The 22,891-nt window shown below is 34.1% G+C and overlaps 1 protein-coding gene across 4 annotated transcripts in view; it reads right to left on the reverse strand.

Annotated features, from left to right (window-relative positions):
- LOC129374465 (uncharacterized) overlaps positions 1–22,891 on the reverse strand; it is a 37,662-nt gene continuing 14,771 nt past the window's right edge. The window contains exons 1-14 of one of the 4 annotated variants that reach the window (XM_055052911.1): positions 18,717–18,804; positions 16,796–16,903; positions 16,587–16,712; positions 15,023–15,139; positions 13,627–13,728; positions 11,002–11,334; positions 9,136–9,183; positions 8,030–8,065; positions 7,898–7,945; positions 4,644–4,679; positions 2,197–2,300; positions 1,589–2,024; positions 1,413–1,438; positions 1–800 (exon numbers count right to left, since the gene is read on the reverse strand). In XM_055052911.1, coding sequence (XP_054908886.1) covers positions 229–800; positions 1,413–1,438; positions 1,589–2,024; positions 2,197–2,300; positions 4,644–4,679; positions 7,898–7,945; positions 8,030–8,065; positions 9,136–9,183; positions 11,002–11,334; positions 13,627–13,728; positions 15,023–15,139; positions 16,587–16,712; positions 16,796–16,860 — 2,049 coding nt within the window. In that variant the 5' untranslated portion in view covers positions 16,861–16,903; positions 18,717–18,804 and the 3' untranslated portion in view covers positions 1–228. Of the gene's footprint in view, positions 801–1,412; positions 1,439–1,588; positions 2,025–2,196; positions 2,301–4,643; positions 4,680–7,897; positions 7,946–8,029; positions 8,066–9,135; positions 9,184–11,001; positions 11,335–13,626; positions 13,729–15,022; positions 15,140–16,586; positions 16,713–16,795; positions 16,904–18,716; positions 18,805–22,891 lie in introns of those variants that run through there. The other 3 variants (XM_055052912.1, XM_055052909.1, XM_055052913.1) reach the window with 3 other exon arrangements.

Consider the following 22,891-nt stretch of genomic DNA (forward strand, 5'->3'; position numbering starts at 1 on the left):
TTTGGTTTAAATTGATCTTTATTGTTGCCATAACATAAGAAATCACAACAAAGTAATCACACTTCATTACACACGAAGAAGGAAAATAAAACAGGTGAACAGCATTAAAATTAGATGATCATAAATTGATAAATGAATAAAGCACTGAAAGATGTTCCTGATTAAAAGCAACTTTGCACAAAGAAACCAACTTGCAAGACTTTATTGTTGACTTTGAGATAATTTCTTCTATTTTAGAACTAGATCGACCATCTTCATGAGTTTGTCGACCTGATCTGGATCAGATGTGCTGTTCTCAAACAGAACACACCTGTTGTCACATTTTGCAGCTATTTTTTTCAGTTTCTCCTGACAGTCATGAAGAAAATCCCTGAAGCTCATGTCAGACTGCTTCAGGTCATTTCCACGAGTGAACAGAAGGACAGTTTGCTTACTAACATTTCCCCCAAACATCTTCTCTAATTTTTTCAGGATTTCTCTCTCACCATCTGTAAATCTGCTGACATGCATCACAAGTAGATAAACACAAGGATCTGACCCACAGAGTTCTTTGCACTTTTTTACATGTTTGTCTTTAGCTGATTTTGCCATCTCATCATCAAACATATCAGGGGTATCAATAACTCTGACATTGAGAGAATTTATCTGAACTTCTTCCTTCTGACACTCTTTGGTGATTGGAATGGAGCTGATTCTGGATTCAAAGACTTTCTTTCCAATGATTGTGTTTCCACTTGCACTCTTCCCTGTTCCGGTCATTCCCAGCAGAACCAGGTTCACTTTAGTGTCGGGGTGTCTTCCTTCATAAATACATAAAAAGAAAGCAATCAAAAGCTTTTCACTGCTCACATGTTAAGTATCATCAAACTACAGTCCAGTAAAGTGTTTCCCTGAATGAACAGCCTCTTTAAGGTCAGACACAGAGTTTGAATCAAACATGAGTCCAGATTTTGACCAGGGCACAATTTAATTTTTTAAGCCATTCAGATGTTGGAGCTTGAAATACTAAGTACAATTTAGTATTTCTTTCTAAACAAAGATGGTACCATATTTTACAGACTATAGAGTTAACCGTACTATAAGTCACATCTACAAAGTTTTTTTTTTTTTTAAACGGAAATGTACATATGTAAGCCGCATGGTTCAAAGTTATAGTCTATAAATAGTTTCTCATTTCTTTAGATCAGTGCATTATGTGTTACTTTTTGAGGTCTTTTAGCTTCCTGATTCTACAGGTCTAGCAGGAATCAGACCAGTGTTACTGGTAAATTTGAAATTTGGTTCCTAATCTGGTCAATAACATTTCCTGATGAAACAAGGGAGGGAATGACCTTAATAAATAGAATCTTCATTTTATAAATGTATCTTTATTCTGCATCTTTAGTGATGATTAAATTGTTACGGCAGCTTACCTTTGTTTCCTTCTGTCGGCAAAGAACTACAGCATAAGAGAAGAGTCATATTAGTTCATGTTACATGCAGTTATTTTTATAGAAATAACATCAAATTAACACTACATCAGAATTAATTCTACTATGTTTTATTTCTTATCAAACTGTAGAACAGTGTTTCCATGTTTCACATTTACCTTGATGCTGTTGATTTCTTTTCAAGCTCACTCAGTTTTGACTGCAACTGGTTGAAGGTGTAGAACTTGAATGCATACTGAGATTCAGGTACCTGTTTATGCTGTAGTGGAAGTACGACAAACAAGTTTTCTGTTCCTACTCCAGTCATGTTGCTCAGATCTACAATGAGTTTCCAGGTACCTTCTAGTGAGAATCCTTTTTCTACCACCACCAAATACATGTCATATAATTGTTTTTTTGAAAACAGTGCCTTTATTTTTGAATGGGATGTTTCAAAATCTGGCGTACATATGAACTTAAGTTCATTGGTTTCATAAACTGTGGAACCATTGATTTCTCCTTTAGTCAGTGAAGACAGATCTTTCCCCAGGAAATTAGTTATCAGAGCTTCCTTTAGAGACTTTCCGTTTCCCAAGATTACAACTGATCTCTTGTCTGTGAAAACAATTAACATAAAAGTCTGTTCAGCAACAGCACATACAATCTAAAAGTCTACCAACTGAATTCACATTCAAACTACTTTATTATTTCATTATTTTACCAAAAGGGAAATTAATTGATTAAGTAATCAAATGTTACAAGCGGCTCAGAGTCCTGAAGAACTTACTGTCAGACATTGTTCTCTGGTGAAGTGCAGTGCAATCAGCAGACAGGCTCTGTGAAAACTGCAAGCTGACCTGGGCTTGAAGTTCTGCATAAATTGCTCTTAGTCTGTTTAAAAACAAAATAGATCAGGTCAAGTGACATCAGGTCACTGATTAGTAATAAAAATGACAATTTAGGAAAACACAAATTTTGCCATTTCCCTCAACCTTTTCTAATGCGATGACCAAACTTGCAATAAATAGATATAGGCTACTTAAGACAATTTCAAATCAATTAACATTTTAATTGATTAACTCTGCTTTTCCAGAGTTCGTGAGATGGAAGCACAACTTCAACAATAAAGGTAATAAAGCCAAATGGAGCTGTCACATGTGAGGTGGTTGATTAAGTTATCTATTGGTCATTGAAACTAATCAATAACCACTAGACCAGGGGTCACCAACCCGGTGCCCGCAGGGACTTTTTCAGTCGCCCGCGGAGCCACTTCTAAAAATAGCCATTATCATTAGGGAGCACTACCAAAAAATAATTTAATTAAATGTTTTTACATTGAAGTAATGACATCTGTTTATATTTAGAGTTCAAAAGAGGGAAATGATGAAAACGTTTAAAATAAATTGCTTTACGTATAAAACTCTTTCCTGCTGTTAAAGTCCAGAACTGCGCGCCTGCAGGAAACTATCGGAGCGCAGCAGCGCCTGCAGCTGCACTCTGCAGCTGCACTCTGCAGCTGCACTCTGCGTACTTTGACATTTTCCTTTAAGTAAAGAAAGAAATGAATAACTTCTGGAGTTTTTATTATTTAACCCTATTTACTATTAACAAAATTGTGAAGAAAAATTTAATAAATTGTGCCAAAACATCTTATTTGTAGCGCACATCTGGGAATCAACACCGTCCTCTTTCCGTGAACCACATGGGGAGGCTTCGCTTCCACGTCTTTATTATTTAGCATCGTCTGGAAAAAAAGTCCGCTGCTCTTGGTTTAGGCTTGTGCTGATTTTTGCGCATTGGAGAAGTGTTTGTGCTCTTGCTGGTCAGGTGCAGTGATAGTTTTGTGTCAGACCTTTATTTTTCCACATCTGCTAGTGTCAGCCAGCGGGTGACCCATCAGCTGTTCGGTTCGCGAAACCACGAAAAAAGCGAATAAACCGGCGACCCACCAGAACCGCGCAGACTATCAGAAGCTCAGGCTGATCTTAGAACAACAGGAGGTTCAAACCCAACTCGTTCATTTTTAGCTTGCAGAAAAACACAAAGCCGTTAAATTAATAAAAGCAAACTGACCAATAAGACTGAGGCTTTGTTGTTCCCCACCTCACGCATCAGACTGACAGCTGTGTGTGTTTAATATGTTTTGGCACAAAAGACATTTTATTTTCCACAATTTTGCTAATAGAACAGATGATAAAACAATAACTATTCTTTTCTTTTTTATTTAAAGGAAAATTTCAAGGTACTCAGTGCTGTACAGCTGCAGGTGTTACTGCAACAATCCATCAGTTTTCTTTGGTTTATTTAAGTCACTTGTGGCCAGTTTAGAATCACAGAGAAAAACTCCAAAAGGGAATCAAACTTAAAACTTTGTGAGCTAAAAACATCTGATCACATAATAGCAATTAACCACATGGTAAATTATTACTGATAACTATTGTGAGTAGTCCTTCGTGTTGCTCTGTACCCGTGAAGTAGCTCCCAGTCTCAAAAAGGTTGGTGACCCCTGTGTTACAAAAATGTTTTTTTTACCTCCAAGAATAAAAGGAGGCATTGGATATTGCTGAGTTTGTCTGCATGCTTTTTTGTCTGTCTCTCATATCAAATTTAGCAAAAATTGTCTGTACTTGCAGTGGATGCACTACTGTCCGCTCCAGTGGTTTGTGTGCATTTCTAACATAAAAATACACAAGAAACACTAGAAAGTGGCCTTTAGATAGCTGTCCACTGCAGTGACTGCTATTTATTATTGAGATTGGCATATGAATAGTAAGTATGCGTTCCTCATACTTGGAACCTCAATTTAATATCAGTTTTGTTTTGGGCCTCATGCATTTTGATCCCTTGTCTGTGTAAATTTACTGTAACTTCTACTTTTAACATGTTGGAAACACAAGTAACTACAGTTACTTGTGAGTTTGTAAAACATTTACAAACTCAAATCATGAATAGTTATTAAAACTATTTTGGCAGTGGTAGAGACATTTCCTTTGAAAATGTTAAATGTTTTACAGTGAAAATTTAGAATGTTTTACAGTGAACTTTTTTAATAAACCTATCAGAATCCCAGATTTTAGAAACTGTTACTTTTTGTTAATGTCTTGGAACATGAAAAACTTTTGCTTCAAGGCCTCAGTTATTTTTTTTCTTTTCTTTAAGCATAGATATGTTGAGTAAAACACCCAGAATGAAAACCAGCTCACAGTGAATGAATGAATGTTGAAAAATATTTACCTCATCAGTTGAAGTTGTTCATCCTTCTCCTCTATTCTGTTTAAAACCAACACATAATTATCTTGATGTCCCACATCAGCTCACAACCATTGACAAAAAACAAAACAAAAAAAAACAAATTCCATGTTTCAAACCATTTACATTCATTTAAGATCTTCATTTTCATTTTTCTTATGAGATGATCTGTAGAGTAAAATGAGCAACTCACTAAATTAATGCAAACATACTGGCTAAACAAACACTGGCCTCAGTGAAAAACAAAACAACACTTTATGTGTTTTTTCTACTGAATTTAATGAAAGTGAAATATTTACTTAAAGCAAAGCTGCTGCATGACTTCAGTCCTTCAAACAAGTAAATAATTTCATCAGTGTTGTATAGTAACAAAGTAAAAATACTTCACTACTTTACTTAAGTATATTTTGGAGTACTTCATACTTTCCTCGAGTATTAACATTTTTGATAACTTTCACTTTTACTTCACTACATTTCCAAACTTAATTGCATACTTTTACTCCGATACATTTTCAATGTGTGGTTTAGTTACTCGTTACAAAAAAGCGAGAGAGAAACGCAAATGTTTTGACCAACCTAATGATCGACTGTAACAAAGCCTGCTTGCCTGGGCTTGTTCATCACCACCAATAAGATGCACAGGTTTCACACCTCCCCACCTACGTCAGAAAGTCCAACAAACAGTCTGATTGGTCAGTGCTCTGTTTGTGCAGCTTCTGTTTCCGAGTTATAAAAAATTATTTTTTAGGCCATCCAGAGTTCACCATCCCCGCATTTTGCTCCAAAACAAACCAAGGTGGGCTGGTCCGTTAATGCTGTGCAGGTTTGTGCCATTAAAACAAACACAGTGTTGAAATAGAATTTTAAAATAGCACAATAGTACACAGGCTAATCTTTACGTTAAGACAAACTTAGATAAAGATCCAAACTAAAACAACTGGCCACTCTAAAAGTTTTACATGAATTGTATAGGGAGAATCTTAAAGAAAGACAGACTGAGACTTCTTTAAATCTCTTTAGACAGGGCATCTATCTGCCAGACAATTAAAAAATTCCTTAGCGTGGTTCAAAAGTTCACTAGGATCTTAAAACTTTTTATAAATAATTTTATCTATATTAGAATTAAATATATTTCTTTAAGCATTAAAAAGCATGTTTCTAATTAGTTAGTTTTATATCCAACTTATAGTTAGTATTAAGCAATACATTGTGTGCGAGTTTGTTTAAAAAACACCAACTGGTTTCTTGTTGAATCATTTTGAGGAAGAGATAACGCTGCAGCTGCACGTCATATATCACAGTCTGGCCAGAGCCTGGTACGAGAAGAGCTGGGTGTTTCAGTGGGTCTCAGAGGTAATAAAATTAACATTTAAGACAGCCCACACAAAGGAAAAACACACCTCCTAATGCATATATTTAAATGAGGGAAATACACATTCTTATAAAATGGTTTGTTTTACAGCAGAAGTTCAAATCTCTTTGTGCTGAGTGAGTTTCCCAAAAGATGCATCTTTTGTTTGTGTTTTTGTTTCCCTTTTTACTCAGTTAATTGTTTCTGTTTTGTCATGTCTTCGACTTTTGATGATCTAGGTGAGATGCTTATTGTAACATTCTTTTTGCAATGATTTTCTCTGGATAAAACTCTGCATATCTGAAGTCTGACGTCGTGTGATTGCTCTTTCTCCCTGGGTATATACAGAAACACAAGAATTGGGAAAAAAGAGGAATGAATTAACGAGCTAAATCAAGTTATTCCTCATTTTAATTCTCAACAACAGCAAAGTTGTTTTCAATTTGGATTTTGACTGTTCCAATATCCAGTGTGAGCAGCGCCTAACTCGAGGTTGATCCGATTCGTGAACTCTAATTTCGGCCAGCCGTTTTCTAGGTCTTCCCCTTCCTCAAGGTGTCAGAGTTTCACTCAGGGAGAGTCAACAAAGTTTAACTCTCCTGAGAAACTAGTGGAAATAGATTTATTGCCTTGTGACCAACTGACACAAAATTCATGACAATATTTTCAGTAATTGTAATCTTAAAAAGTATATATTTTGGATGGCCTAAAAATAATTTTTAATATCTCGGAAACCAAAGCTGCACAAACAGAACATTTTAACGGCACAAACGAAGCACTAACCAATCAGAGTATTTGCTGGATTATTTGAGTAGGTGGGTGTCAGCTTCACGGAGGTCTGTTTCGCTTCTCCCATTAAACACCAAGTTAACAAAAAGCTCTCCCTCTTCAGATGCCAAATAAGCTGAATTTCCCTCCCAATTCTTTTTTTCTTTTGCATAATGACCAGTTGTTGCACCTATAGTTTGTGAAATAGAGTAATCTTAACTGCTTTTTTTCTTCATGTTGGCCGCATTTTCTGTACTGACTATTTATTTTTCTCATTTTCAGCACTGACCTTACTGAAAGGGAAAACCTGAGGTTTATAGAATCTTTGTATTTTGTGTCCTGGAGGGTTTACTAAGAAGCTGGTTCAGTTGTAAAGCAGGTTAAGTTAACCTAAAGCAGGTTAAGTTAACCTAAAGCAGGTTAAGTTAACCTAAAGCAGGTCAAGTTAACCTTGTGGTTTAGGTAAAGCACCTACTTTTCTTAACTAAATGATTCCTGCAGGTTTATCTATTAGCAGGTTTTATTTTGCCTGCACTTGGTTGTGTACATTATTTTAAGTGTATTTAATAAGTTTACCAAAATATAAAAAATGTCATTCAAACTGCATTTGACTTGTTTTACTTTTTACTTGTACTTTTCATTACATTACTTGAGTACATCCATTGTTACAGTAATTTCCATACTTAAGTACAAGATGTTTCAGGTACTTTAATACTTTAACTCAAGTAACATTTCAATCAGTGACTTTTACTTTTACCAAAGTCATATTTTGGAGCGGTACCTATACTTTTACTTGACTCTGAGATTTCAGTACTTTATACAACATTGGATTTCATAAATGTTTGTTTACACAAATCTCTCTTTTTTAAACTAATAATTCTTTAATAACTATTTAAGTTTTTATAGTAAATACCTATACATAATTAGCAACTTAGCAAATCAGATAGAAAACTGAGTTATTGTGTGTTTACAGCTAAGACCTTTAAAATGAATAACATCTGACTAGAGCTGAAATAAAGATTAGGTTAAGAAATCAGTTCGTTTTTTTAAATCACTAAACTTTTCTTATTGTTCCAAATAAAAAAACCCCACAATGTTTCACATTAAAACATTTTAATACCTTTCCTGTAAGTCTTGAATTTCCACATCCTTTTCTTTTAGAGCTGATCTAAGAAGTCAAACAAACAGAATAAAAACCAGCTCAAGAGAGACAAGAATAAAGAAATAGAAATTAAAATAAAAAGATATTTACCTTGTGTTTTGATGTTGCATTTCTTCATAATTTAATCTGTGTAAAAACAACAGAGTCATGATTATCTTCATGTTTCCTGTCAGGTTTTACAGCCATCATATGAAAACAGGGAGAATAAAAAATTTAGCACATTTGAAAAGTCAGATTATGAAATCCACTACAAAATATCTGACCACTCTGTTTTAAGATATATTATTTATTTTACTGTAATGGTAACTTTTAATAAATAATAATCTGTAAGGATGTGAAGGAGAAGAGCTCCAGTTAGTTTTTGCTGTCTTCACTTTGAGACAGCAGCTTTGTTACCAGAGAAAGAAACAATCTATAGGATGAACAGACATGAATAAATTAATGATGCAGGAATCAAACTAGATGACCAGAGGAGGGATAAAATAATGCTCACACATTGTTTATATTTTGTTTTGTGTCAATATTGTAGGGACATATTTTTGTTTGAATCATGAAGTGAGTGACGGTGATGTTCCAGGTAACTTTTACCTGAAAAGGATGTTTTTATTTTTCATAGCAGGTCATTCTGATAAGGAAGGTAAAGAGGGAGTTCAAGCTTGGAAAGAGAAATAACTCTAAACTGAGTTTTAAGCTGTCATGTTTTTGGTTTTGAAATATCCCAGTGGTGGACAAAATTAGGAAAAACTGCTAGAGCTCCAGGATGAAACGAGACAAGAGACCTGCACTAGTTAAAGGAAAGAACTTTTCTAATGATTTGTATTTGATTGGTCACAACAATCAAATCCACATCAATACATATAACATCAGATAAAAGTCCTTATAACCATTAAGAAGTCAGAGATTTTCTGGAGTTTTTAATCTGTATTCAGATGTGCTGAATATATCTTCTGGTTGGTCTGATTGGAGCAAAGAGGTTTGAATCCTGTGTGATGATTTTTATTAACTTTGCCCTCAAAAATCTGAGCTTCTTCTATCATAAAAATAGATGGAAATTCACTTCCTTTACCTTAGTTATGGGCACCATGTATAATTCAGAGAAGTAAACATTTTGTATCCAAATCATTGAATCAAACTGGACGTGCTGACAGAGTTTAGAAATTGTTAATTCATTGTCAAAATCTGGCAACATGAAGTACCTTCTCTGCAAGTCTTCAATTTCACTTTGCTGCTCTTTAAGTTTAGATCTGTGGAGTGAAAAACACAGAATGAAAACCAGCTCACTGTGAATGAATTTATAAATATCTTTAAGATACAGGATTTTTAAAGATTGGTGCATCTCTAATTATCCAGTGGATGTAGAGCCTCTCATTCAGGGACAGCATGCAACCTTTAGAGTGCAACTTGCTTTAGCATGCTGTTCTTTATAAAAATATCTATATATTTTTAATTCTTCAAGACCACTTTTAGGACTAAATAAAGAAATGAGGCAAAGAGAAACAACACCAGAAATTTTGATTTATAATATTTTTTTACTTCCAAGAGTAAAAGGAGGAACTGTATATTGCTGAGTTTGTCTGCATGCTTTTTGTCTGTCTCCCATATCAAATTTAGCAGTGGATCTACTAGTTTCCACTTCAGTGGTTTGTGAGCATTTCTAACATAAAAATACACAAGAAACACTAGAAAATGTCTTTTAGAGAGTCATCCGCTGCAGTGACTGCAATGCATTAAAGAGATCGGCATTGACTCACTAAGCTGTCCTGATAATACTTGGAATAGCAATTTAATCTCAGTTTTGTTTTGGGCCTCATGCATTTTGATCCCTTGTCTGTGTAAATTTAACTTCTACTTTTAGCAAGTTGTTGGAAACACAAGTAACTGCAGGGAGAGGACTCTAAATGATTTGAGTTTGTAAAACATTTACAAACTACAACCAGGATCTCTGTGTCAGTGAAGGTCAAAGGTCATGAATCAACTCTAAGAGAGAGAAAATAGCCTTCATGTGAGAGTTCCCCATTACTGACCCAAAAGAACACAGAACCGTCTCAGATTGACCCAAAGAACATTTCTGATGATCTTTCAGGTTTTGGGAAATATTTTGTGGACTGAAGAGAAACAAGTGGAACATTTTAGGAATGTTTATAGGTTTTTAAATCTGAACTAAATCTGATCAGAAACTGACCAGCAGACAAACAGTGTGATGGTGTGGGGCAGCTTTGCTGCTTCAGAGCCTGAATGACTTTCTGTGACTGATGGAATCATAAATTCTGCTCTTTAGCAGATATTTCTGAACAAGAATAGCCATCACTTCATGACCTATTGTGCAATATTTTTAGAATATTAATAATTAAATTTTTATCAAACTAAAATTTGCAATTTTTTTCTATGCTTTAGATTGAAAGTTAAATGTTTCATTTGTTTTATGTTGCATCATATTGTTCCTCACTTCCACAAAAAGTCATATTTTGTATTGAAAAAGTAGTGTGCTGAGTTGTACAATTCATTATTTCCATAATTTATTTCATACTTATTTTATTTCAGACTAATCAAAAGGCCACAATTTATGCTTTATTCAAATACTCTTTACATCAGTTAAGAAATTTATTTCACAAAATAGATGGTGATTTTCTTACTGTTTTTCCAGAATATGACTTACTTTGGACAGTTTACCCTCAACATTCTTGTAGAAAAGGTTTAGGTTTAAGGCACATATACGTTGTTGTTTCAAACCTTCGTCTTTATTATGTGGCCCACTAAAGACTGTATGAGTCAGTGTTTGAGTTGTTTTTTTTTTTTTCAAAATAAATGTTTGATTAATAATGTGTTGTATTTACATGTAATACAATAGAAAACATATTGGGAAAAATATATTAGAATATATTTCAATACATTTTCAGTAATTATATTTCAGTAATATTGGTAAATATAATTTCCTTTCCAAAGTACCAGATATAAAAGAAAGTTTGAGCTTTAAGAAATTCTGACATCTAGTGAAGTGAAATCTGATATGAAAAAATAGGATTTTCAAAGAAACTTGAAGGTTATTTTAAGTAATATTTTACCTTTTTAATTCACATGAATGAGTCGTTCCACAGTTCAAATGTTGTTCATCACCCACAGCATTTATCTTCCGCTGGGCCTCCTGGTTCTGAACTGACTGCTGGCGTATTAAATCTTCCAGCTGACGTATTGCCTCCTGTTGGCGTATTAAATCTTCCCGCTGGCGTATTGCCTCCTGTTGGCGTATTAAATCTTCCCGCTGGCGTATTGCCTCCTGTTGGCGTATTAAATCTTCCCGCTGACGTAATAAATCTTCCTTCTGGCGTAGCACCTCCTTTTGGCTTATGACCTCCTTTTGGCTTTGTATGAGCTTCTCATATGTATTTCTAAAACACCTATGTTTAAAATTTGCAGTGAAAAACAGAATTCAGATTGTCAGAGGAAAAATTAGTCTGAATTTATATGAACTGTAATTCATATTAAGCTATTTCTAAAGTAATCTGTTAATCCTAAAATCAGAAGAGGTTCAGGTTTCTATATACACTGTAACAAATTGCTGTAAAAAAACGGCCAAAACTGAACAGTATCATACTGTTTCTATTTAAAACGGTACTGCACCGTGAAAAACAATGCATTCTGGGCAATTATTACTGTTTTTAATAAAATACTGTAGTATTCTGTGAGTAGCATTGCATTTTTGGAATGATTTTAGATTCAACGGTAAGGAGGCTGTCTTTAAACAGAACGCTACTGTATTTCTGAAGAAGACATGTTATTGTGACATGTGGAAGCAACCTCTAGAACAGGGCTGTCAAACTCCAGTCCTCCAGGTGTCCTGCAGTCTTTCAATGTGCCACAAAACACTGGAATGAAATGGCTTCATTACCTCCTCCTTGTGTAGATAAGTTCTCCAGAGTCTTGCTAATGACCTATTATTGTATTCAGGTGGTGCAGCAGAGGCACATCTAAACGTTGCAGGATACCGGCCCTCGAGGACTGGAGTTTGACACCCCTGCTCTAGAACTTTCTTTACAAGGACTATCCATTTGAATCCTGCATTTTATGAGCCAATCCTAAGGTAAGTTATTTTTGATGAGTCATATTTACAAATATTGACATGTTTGGAAGCTCTTTTTCTTTCTTTAGTGTAATTTGACTTGAATTGCTATGATTAGCTGCTAAAGTCAAATTGGTGAATGGATATCAACTGGGAATTTGGAGTTTCACAGAGTTGACTTGGCAGAAAACTGTTTAAATGTTATGCTGGTGTCTCTTTATTAACTCTTAACATTCAAAAGTTTGTCTTCATCTAGCACACATTAAACCCTGACTCCTTAAGCATCATATGCTAATCAGAAATTACTGCATTTTCAGGCGCTTTCTTGATATCAACCCGGACCAAGGCCAAGATCAAGATCATCTCCAAGAGGACAGGGAAAACTTTTCAAAAGAAGTCGGTCACTGTCATCCCTCGTGTTTCAACTCTGCTGAAAAACCTCATGGACTTTGAGTGGAATTTCATAGTGAGAACTTTCTAACCAAGCTATAGATATTGTTGCCCCTCCACGCAAAAACAAACAAACAAAAAACTATACAGGCATCAAGGCAACTTATCCCTGAACAGGAGTGTTCTTGAGAGATTTTTTTGGTTTAAAGGTCAGCATAATCTTAAGACATCTCTTTTAATTAAGAGCATACATTTTGTTAAGGCTCCCACTTTCTGTTCTTCAGATGTAATTTTGACTGTACAGGCACCATGTTTAACTTATCTTGGCAGTGTTGTTAAATATTGTTTCACTGTTTTATATTTTGAAGTTGGAGCTCTGATTTTGCCCTAAAGAAAATTCAAGTCTATGTTTCATTTAAATTTTTATCAAACTAAAATTTGCAATTTTTTTCTATGCTTTAGATTGAAAGTTAAATGTTTCATTTGTTTTATGTTGCATCATATTGTTCCTCACTTCCACAAAAAGTCATATTTTGCATTGAAAAAGTAGTAGTTGTACAATGCATTATTTCCATAATTTATTTCATACTTATTTTATTTCAGACTAATCAAAAGGCCACAATTTATGCTTTATTCAAATACTCTTTACATCAGTTAAGAAATTTATTTCACAAACTAGATGGTGATTTTTTTACTGTTTTTCAGAATATGACTTACTTTGGACAGTTTACCCTCAACATTCTTGTAGAAAAGGTTTAGGTTTAAGGCACATATACGTTGTTGTTTCAAACCTTCGTCTTTATTATGTGGCCCACTAAAGACTGTATGAGTCAATGTTTGAGTTGGTTCTTTTTTTTTCCAAATAAATGTTTGACATGATGGAACTTACATTTTCTATGTGTTTTTTTTTTTCCATGCTTCTATTTTATATTGGAAATTTACAGTAGTAAGCTGTATGTGAATTCAACAGTAATGGTACCATAGAAAAACTGTAACATACTGGCAACACAGCTGCCAGTAGTCTATTGTAAATCTGATAAAAAAAACAGCAATGTGCTGTAATCAAAAGATTTCTTTTGTGACGGTAATATACTGTAAAGTTGGTTACAGTAAGGGTACTGTATATTAACAATATAATGCTGGCAACCCTGCTGCCAGCATTATACTGTAAAAATACAGGGCAATTTGTTACAGTGTATGTATAATATAGTGTAGGTTTCAGTGTCTGGTGGTAACTTACTCAGGGTGACTTTTAAAGTCATGGTCAGCGTCTTTAGACCTGTTGCTCCCAACAGTCACATCGCTAAACTCAGATGAAGAACATTCTGATCCTAGAGGGCTCCTAAATATGAAAGCATGTTATTTACAGCAACGTTGTTTTCTTATATGAAATGGTTGTTTTTTTATTTGATTTTTTTATTATTATTTAAGCATTTAAAACAAGATTAGATCAAAATCTCTTTTACAAAGGAGACAGATGAAAACAATCACAAAACAAACATTTGAAAGAAATAAAGTGCAATCAATTTGACAATAATTAGTTTCAAATGTGGAACTAATTATTACAGAAAAGATAAAAACAGAAATAGTTGAACATTTAAATCATGGGACAGTTTGAAGCACTTCCTGCTTCAGTTCTCACTTTCAGTTCCACAAAGAAAAGAGCATCAATAAGTAGGAACCAAGTCAATGAGACACTTTTAAACCAGGCTGATTTATCGGCCAGCCGATTTATTGATGCCAATTTCCTTAATTTCTAAAACTTCTATGTGATTAAAATTTGCAGGAGATCATTGATCGGCCAATACTCACATACTCACAAGGTAAATATATTATATATCTACCTTGGCAGAGGTCTAAAAATCAGTCACTGTCTTCTTTTAACTGACAGACTGGCCCTCAGGTCGTATCTGCATATTTGCGATTAATAATAGTCACCCTACTGTTATCAACTCAGCTACTTTCTTGCTATATGTAGCAACCTTTCAGACAAAAAAATAAAATAAAAAAATGGTATCGGCCAAATTTGGAATTGGCAGGTCAGGATTTTTAAAGATCAGTGCAGCTCTAATTTAAACCAGAGTCATCCAGTGGATATAGAGTCTCACATTCAGGAAAAGCATGTTAGCTTTAGAATAAAACTAGCTTTAGCATGCTAGTGGCTGCAGCTAGAAACTAATCTCAAAGCTCAGTGTTGGAGTCAAGGACTGGTGACAGCTGGTTGGAGCAGCGATACATCCAACATCATCACAGTCTGGTACAGATAGAAAGCAGCTGTGATCAGAAGCTTCCAACTACTGAGGCAGAAACGTAACTAGTTTCCAGTTTCCATCACTAGTAAAACAAGTTTTACTCAGAAAACTGAAACTAGATGCAACCTTCAGAATTTAACCTTGGGTGGTATTAGCTGAAATTCTCTGAAAAGAATAATCAAGAAAATATGTTGTTTTTTCGCTGCTCTGGATCAATGAGGCTGAAGTTCTCTAGTTTTGGTCCAAAGAGGAGAGTAGAGATTTAAATGATTGAGTGTGAACAGCAGTAAATTACAGAATCATCTGTATAAATATGGTAGAAAACATTTGACAAGTTTGTGATCAGATTGGAAATGTTGTTTATTATGACTGGTGTTAACTTACTCTCTGACTAGACGATCACCAGGAAGGTTCCAGCTGTTTTCTTTGTGTCTCATGAACCTGTTACTCTTGAACAAATTGCTGAGTTCAGATTTGGAAGAGTCTGATTCTTCTGAGAGCCTAAACATGAAAACAAGATGTTATTTACAGTCATTTTCTTTTCTTACATATATAGTTCAAAAACTATTTACAAAGAACTTGCTCTGTTAAAAAAATGTTCTGCATATTCTGCAATATATTTTTTTAAACATGGTGGTTGTGACCTCATAAAAAAAGCTTCTGCATATAGATCTGTAACCCTTAGATCTACCTGCAGGTCAGACAGAGAAAGACTGAGCTGACTGACCACATTTTTCTGAGAAACTTCAATTTTCAATCAAAATGTTTTTTTGAAACAAAACCAAAGTTAAATTCACAAATATAAAGCAGAACAAGATAGAAGAGGAAGAAAATGATTAAGAGTTGATAAAAAAAACTCTGTTAAACTCTGTTCTCTTACTCGTCATCATTTCACCATTTTGAAAGATTTTTTTAGATTTGTTAAATGTCATAGACTAGATCTATCCTGTCATTTAGTCTACTTTCAAAACACAAGTTTGTATTTGCTGCCATTTCACTAGAACCAATGTACCTACTCGTCTACCTCATTTTTATACAAAATATATTTTTTTAACTTCTCAAGACCACTAAATAAAAAAAATGAGGCATACAACTCCTGAAATTTTAATTTAATTTATAAATTAAAGCAGTTATAGACTATTTACACAAATAACCATGTTTTTAGTTCATTTTTATTATTTATCTGTATTATTGTGATTGTCTTTCATATTGAAAGACAATCACAACAATATTTTTTTCTCCTGTAGAGAAACCAAATTTCTCCACAGAGAGAAGCTAAATTTTCATTTTCTTCTGTTTTTGTATATTTGGCAGAATTAATAAATCTGGCTTGACCCAGGATGTACCAGAAGAGCCCAGAACAACATTCAAAGCTCTGCAGACCTCTCTGTGTCAGGTAAGGTCAAAGATTATGAATCAACTCTAAGAAAGAGAAAATGGCCTCCAGTGGGGAGAGTTCCCCACTGCTGACCCAAAAGAACATAAAGACCCGACCCAGATTGACCCAAAAAACATTTCTGATGATCTTTCAGGGTTTTGTGAAATATTTTGTGGAATGAAGAGAAACAAGTGGAACATTTTAGGAATGTTTATAGGTTTTTACACCTGAACTAAATCTGATCTTTGATTTCAGAACCTGACCATCAGACCAGCAGACAAACAGTATGATGGTGTGGAGAAGCTTTGCTGCTCCAGAGCCTGAATGACTTTCTGTGACTGATGAAATCATAAATTCTGCTCTTTAGCAGATATTTCTGAAAAAGAATAGCCATCATTTCATGACCTTCAGATCAAGGTCACTTGATTCTGCATAAAGACAACGATCCTAAACACTCCAAGTTTAGGCTCTAATCAGGGCATAAACGTTTATTTCTTTGAAACTCCACTTAACACATGTTGAATAAAACATTACAAACTGACTCAGTCACAGGATTTAGATCCAACTCACCTCTCAGCAGCTGACGGTCGGTCTGATCTAAAGTCAACCTCAAGATCTTTTGACTTGCTGCTCCGGAAGGACAGACTGCTGTAGCCAGATTCTGCATCAGATTCTGGTGTTGGTTTTGAATATTCCCTATGAATAAAGATGGCTTAGTGATTTCAGTGTTGAGTTCTGACATCACTAACATCCTGGAGAGCTAGAGATGCTGATCTTACCTCTGATAGCTGAAGTTCATATCAGTTGGATGAACGGCAGCTTTTCTGCCTCTGCCCCTCTCCATGCTGCTCAGTTCACAACATCTGACCCACAAGTTCTACCTTCATCTGAGGAAGAAACATTCATTATTATCTATATGTTTATTATTAACATTGGCACTGTGTTAACATCAGCTGATGATCTGATTGGTTTTTCTTTGCTTCATATCAGTTAAATATGTAAACAAGCAGCTGCACCTCTACTAATAGTCCACTAGATGGAGCCATGCAGCTGAATTCAACATGAGAAATCAATATTATACAAATTCTAAAAAACATGTAACATGAGTTTTGTTCAATAAACAGATTGAAGCCAAATAAAGTTAGCCAATGTTTAAAAATTTTTTGAAAGCAATTTTAAGATTATCTAACATTGATTCAAATGAAATCTATTATCATCTTTGAAGACATAAACAAAAAGATTTATTCATAGAATTACAATTTACTAAACTTGATGATTCTGATGGCTTTTGAATAAATTTAATATTTATTGCTTGTTTCATAACTGATGACTAAATTATATTTTTATGATGTAAAGAGCTTTGAACATCATAAAAAATTGTAATTATTTTATATTTAAACACTGTGTAAAAACTGAGGAATGGAGTTTTTATGCAATTTCTACAGAAGAAATATTAAAAAACAAAAAACAAAGTGTACATCAAGGAACAACAGTTCAAAAACAAAATGCAAGATTTACAGTTAAAGGTTAAACTTTATGAGATAATGAAATAACATGTTAATCAAGATAAGGGGAGATAAATTGATTTATAACCACTCCAATTATACCAAGAAAATGCAGAAAAAAAACAATATGGAGTAAAAATATGTGATCTGTTTGTAGGATTCAATTAGAAAATTCTGTTTTGATAAAACAATAAAAAAAAAATAAAAAATGTTATTATGTTTGGAGTTTGCAAATTGTGAATAAAAATAATATAAAAATGATAATGTTCAACATGTGTTCATATTCACAATTTTTTATATCAAAAAATCTGATTGAGTTTAAGGAGTATAAGAATTTTAGCAGCACAGAAAAATAGACTCATCATTCCAAACCTTTCTGGATATTTCATAACTAAAAAATAAGTGTGAAGTCAATTCTTGGATGTTTTTTTTTTTTGTTGTTGTTGTTGTTTTCTTTTTATTACAAACAAAAAGAACTGATGTTTGTGTTTGTTACATTTTTTGTGTGTTTGATTTCTTGCATGTGAGTGTGGATAGAGGTTTTCAATATTTATTTTAACTCAAATTACTTTTTTTACAAGTTGAATTAACTCTTTGGAACAGTCTTGTGATCTTGTTAAATTATCTGGAACAAGCAGAAAAACTAAAACAAACCAACATAACATAAAATAGAAATGATTAACAATGTGGTTATGTCTCTCTCAAACCAATTATTGAATAATGCAGATTAGTTTAATCTAAATGTCACAGTTATTCCAGAGAAGATACTTGTGGGGTAAAAACATGTGGATAGAAGTTAACATCCAAACTAAAATGTTTTCTGATTGAATCTGGACGATTTGATTACAGTATCCATGTTATTTATACATTTATGTACTGTAAAATATGCTGTAATGTAATTGGTTCTATATAGTTCAAGTAGTACTTTGAATAAAAGCTCTGAAGTGATATAATAAGATACTGTTTTTTATAATAGGTTTTAAAGTATAACTTTTAATCGTATCTTAATTTGTGAAGGAAGAAATGGCTCACGTTCGGGCCTATATGTTGTGTGCAGTATATTATAGATCTGTAAAGTCACAGATTTTCTTTTCAGAGATTGTTAAAATGATCTACAATAATATTTTTTTTAAAAAGAGTCAGTAAATACAACAAAAACTGGGTCAAAAGATTGAATAAAAATAGAACACATTACCTTCAAATGAAGCTCACTTGGTAAAAACCTTCCTGCTTCACAACCAGGAAGAAGAAAAGTTGGGCAGAATAAGGAAACTCAACACCAGTGAAGGTTTGTTTAGCTCCGCCTCTAAACACCTTAACATGTTTAGAAGAAGAACCTCAGTAAGTCCAGCCTTCAGTCTATTCAAGATCCCAAGTTTACCTAAATTCCTCCACTGTGATGTAAAAGCTCCACTCAACACGTTTAATAAAAATAACTCAGTTAACATTTGAATGTTAAATGAGTTTGAAAATGAATGATTCAGTTCATTTTCTATATACTTATTTTTCTTTTGTGATTATATGAACATAGAATAGAGCCTAGTCTAGTAGAACATAAACTAATAGTTGTTTGTGACCTTTCTGATTAGTGAACAGACCTCAGATTGTTGAGCACCGGTTCTTTCTCATCCCTCACAACTCTATGATTGTGCAGTTAACTTCCTTCCTGCTTCTCTTCTTCCACATGAACAATTATTCAATCTTTTGCACCCAATCTTTTGCACCCACAAATACAACAGTTAGAAACAGCTACTGATACCATTTAAAAATGTTTTAAAATGATGAGACACATCTTCAATAAATACTAACTGGGGAGTTGTAGGCAAACTGTGGAAATGTTCAACATAAAATGATTGTAAAAATGTTTGGGTTGTGTAGATAAATTTGCTGTTAGTAATTACTTCAAGTCAACCTATTGCACTATACCTCTATTAAGGTGTCCATGTAATGTTAAATTGGTCTGTATATATAAACTTATTGTATATATAAACTTATTGTCAGTAAAGTGTTAGGGACTATGGCCTCTGCATAAAATACTAAAACTCTATTAACTGAGCTATTCAGCACCCAGCTGTCCTATGTTTATATTTATGAGTGTAGAATAAATAAAAAGAGATGAAGATTTGGCACCTAACTTGAAGAATAACTAAAGTACCTCAAGAAAAAAAAAAAAAACATTTGGGAACTTGAATTCATTGAAATATGAATATAAGTCTGAATCTTAAATGACCAACATATCTCTGATATGGGTTGATTAGGACTGATGTGCAAAAGAATCATATCATAAGCTTAAAAAATTGGTTTGACTCAACATGTTAAGTAATAAATACACAAATTAAGACATTCTGTAAAAGTGATCAATAGTTAATATCTCCAAGGTCTCTGTAACTGATGTTGACCTTTCTGAACTTTTTTCTCTTATCTTTAAAAGCTCCAGTTTCATTGACTCACTTAACTAAAGAGATATTGTAAGATATTATAGTTACTGGTAACTTTAACCAGTTATACATGTTCTCTTCCACTTTATCATGTAACTCAGCAAATGGGGTGGTATCTAATTGTTGTTCTAACCTTTCAAATGTCATTGATTTCATCCTTTCATATAGATAAATTTGCATCTGGTAGGAATAAATCTCCACTTAGTAAGATGTGATAAGAAGGGATTGTCAAAAAACTGACTGGAGATGGACAAAGACTGAACAAATTCCCTGTGACATCTGTAAAAGATACTGAAAAAAACAAGGGAATCCTTCATTTTTGAAATTATTAACAAAACCAATTATAATCCTTGTGCTTCATTTGCCACAGTTGACAAATAAACAAATCCTCCTGTGTCAAAACTCCATCCAACCAGAACCTGCAATGAACCTGCTAGTTTTTTCCTAAGAATTCTGTAAATTAGAAAGTTAGTCCAATTACAACTCTAGAACGGGGTCAGATTTTATAGAACCTATGTTTGACTGGTTTTAGTCTTAATAGAAGGTTAGATTTTATTAAGCCTTATTGTCTTTCTTCAGTCAAATAATATCTAGAGACAATCTAAAAATACTTCCTTGCAGAAATTTCCCTACACAAAAATTAGAGCAACTGTTCAAATCATAAAGTGATTCCTTATGGTTATTCCTGGTTTGCCCTTTGTACCACAAAGTGTCACATAACTGCACTGAAGTTTTCATATCAGATGACAATAAGAGATTAAAACAGAAAACTGGTGATAAAAGTAATAATTTCCCAGCAGACTCATTTCTCAGAACATAAATCTTTGACACAGAGCACTGAAACACTGATAAGGATGACGATTGATAATTCCAGTAAATGCAATAAAGCTCTGTTGAGGTCACCAACCTGTTTAGTTAGATTGTCTGTGTTTAATTTTTCATCCCATGGGAAATTCAAATATCCCTTTGGATCCACAAAAGTTATACATACACATGATCTAATTGATCAAAATACAAACAATGAATAGACAGTATGATGATCGCAGTGCAAAACAATCAGTTGATGAGAATCAGAAGAATCCACAGGTTTGAAGGAGTTTTGACAAATAAATTAAAGCTTTGATTTAAATATTTAGATAACCTAGTCCTGTTGTGATATAGTAAAAAATGAAGGAAACAAGGACTCGCCCTTCATTCAGCCTTTTCTCTCTTTTTTATCAGCATTATCATTTCCAGAGCACCAAAGGATCCCAGATGTCTGTCAATCATTTTCTTCCTCACTTTTTTTCCTCCCTTTTATTTTAAACTGAACATAAAAGGGAGCAAAGTCTAAACATCAAATGGGAGGGACTGAAGCCAGGGCCTTCTTGCTGCAAGGCAACAGTGCTACCAACTGCACTGTTGGTACCACCATTTTGATTCAATGTCAATGACTTGAGCGATAGATCACTCGTATTCAAAGCCAGATTGCAGTTCTAGAAATTCTTGGGATGTTGAGGATAGACAGCTTTGGATGAACTGATATTTTTGTGCAGAATGAGCAGTGCACAGATTTCATTTATAAGTAAAGGTGAGATGGCAATAACATTTTATGCTTAGAGTTTTAATGAAATGTGTGTGTTGTGGGCGACAGTTTGTATGTGTAAAGAATATAGAAAATAAACAATCCACAAACTTAGCTAATAGCAGCGGTAGCTAATCTACCACAGCAATCACTTATTAATAATCATAAAATAAACATTAAGCCTAAAATAATTCTTGTGCAACAGAGTGAATGCTCTGCTCTTTGTGTGTTTTTTGGTGTTGAATCCTGAAACATAAAGTGACGTCAGTTGCTATATCAACAAGTCTGTGTGTAGCTTGCCTGATAAAGAGAGCAAGAAAAAAGTGGTTTAAAGTTGTAAATCAGTTTTTTCTCTTTGCTTCTGAGCAAAGGACTAAATTAATGATATATTTCCAAGTTTCATGGAGTTAATGGAATTATTCTACCGCAGCAGTGGAGCTATGGATGACATATACAAGAATAGAAATTTTAATCGCACATAAATGTGTTATAAAAGTGTTACTGATTAAACTTTATGTTTTCTATTAAAGCAAACTTTATGTTTGCTATTAAAGCTAACACTAATAGCTTTAGTAGTATGTAGCTTTATGTTATTATAGCTTTAGTATGTAGCTTTAATAACATAAAGCTACATAATTTTTGAAGTGGGGGTGCTGGTTCAATCAATCAATCAATCAAATTTGATTTGTATATCACATTTCTGCAGCAAGGCCTTTCAAAGTGCTTTACATCATAACAAACATAAAAACACAAAGTCATGCAACATAGAATCAGCAATCAAAACATGACATTAAGTCAAGTTCCATCATTAAATTAGTAATTGATTACGTTTCAAATACAATTCTAAACTTTGCCTTCAGACAATGTTGTTTGAAGCATTGTCAGCGGCTCAGGCTGGAGTGCAGAAAATCTGTTTTTCAGTGGGATTCCCACAGAGTCAGAATGTTTTGAGGCTCGAGCTGGTTGCTTTGTCCCTGGGAGCGGGGTCAGCGCGGTCGGTGGAGGCGTCTTGGTTGCAGCTGCTTGTTTATCTTTCTTTGGCGGAGCAGGTGTTGAACCTTGATCTTTGCCTTGATCTTCATCTTTTCCTTTGGGGTCTTCATCTTTGTCTTTGGGGTCTGAACCCAGCCGATGAGAGAAGTGCAATTTGAAGCCACATGTTGCGGGGCTGATGGGTTGGTCCCGGTGTGCAGGACAGTCTTCAGCTCTGTGGCCCCGGCTCTTCTTCAGCTGCAGAGTTCTTTGTCCATCTCGGTCTTGACTCAAAGCTGCCTGGAGGATCCAACCAAAGATTCCTCTTTTGCTCTCCCCTTATATAGGGTTTATACCCGCTTTCAGTGCATTTTCATTGGCTAACACTGTTGCTGA

This window comes from Poeciliopsis prolifica, unplaced genomic scaffold (genome assembly GCF_027474105.1).
Source record: "Poeciliopsis prolifica strain line A6 unplaced genomic scaffold, Auburn_PproV2 SCAFFOLD036, whole genome shotgun sequence".
In the NCBI taxonomy this organism is placed as follows: Eukaryota; Metazoa; Chordata; class Actinopteri; order Cyprinodontiformes; family Poeciliidae; genus Poeciliopsis; species Poeciliopsis prolifica.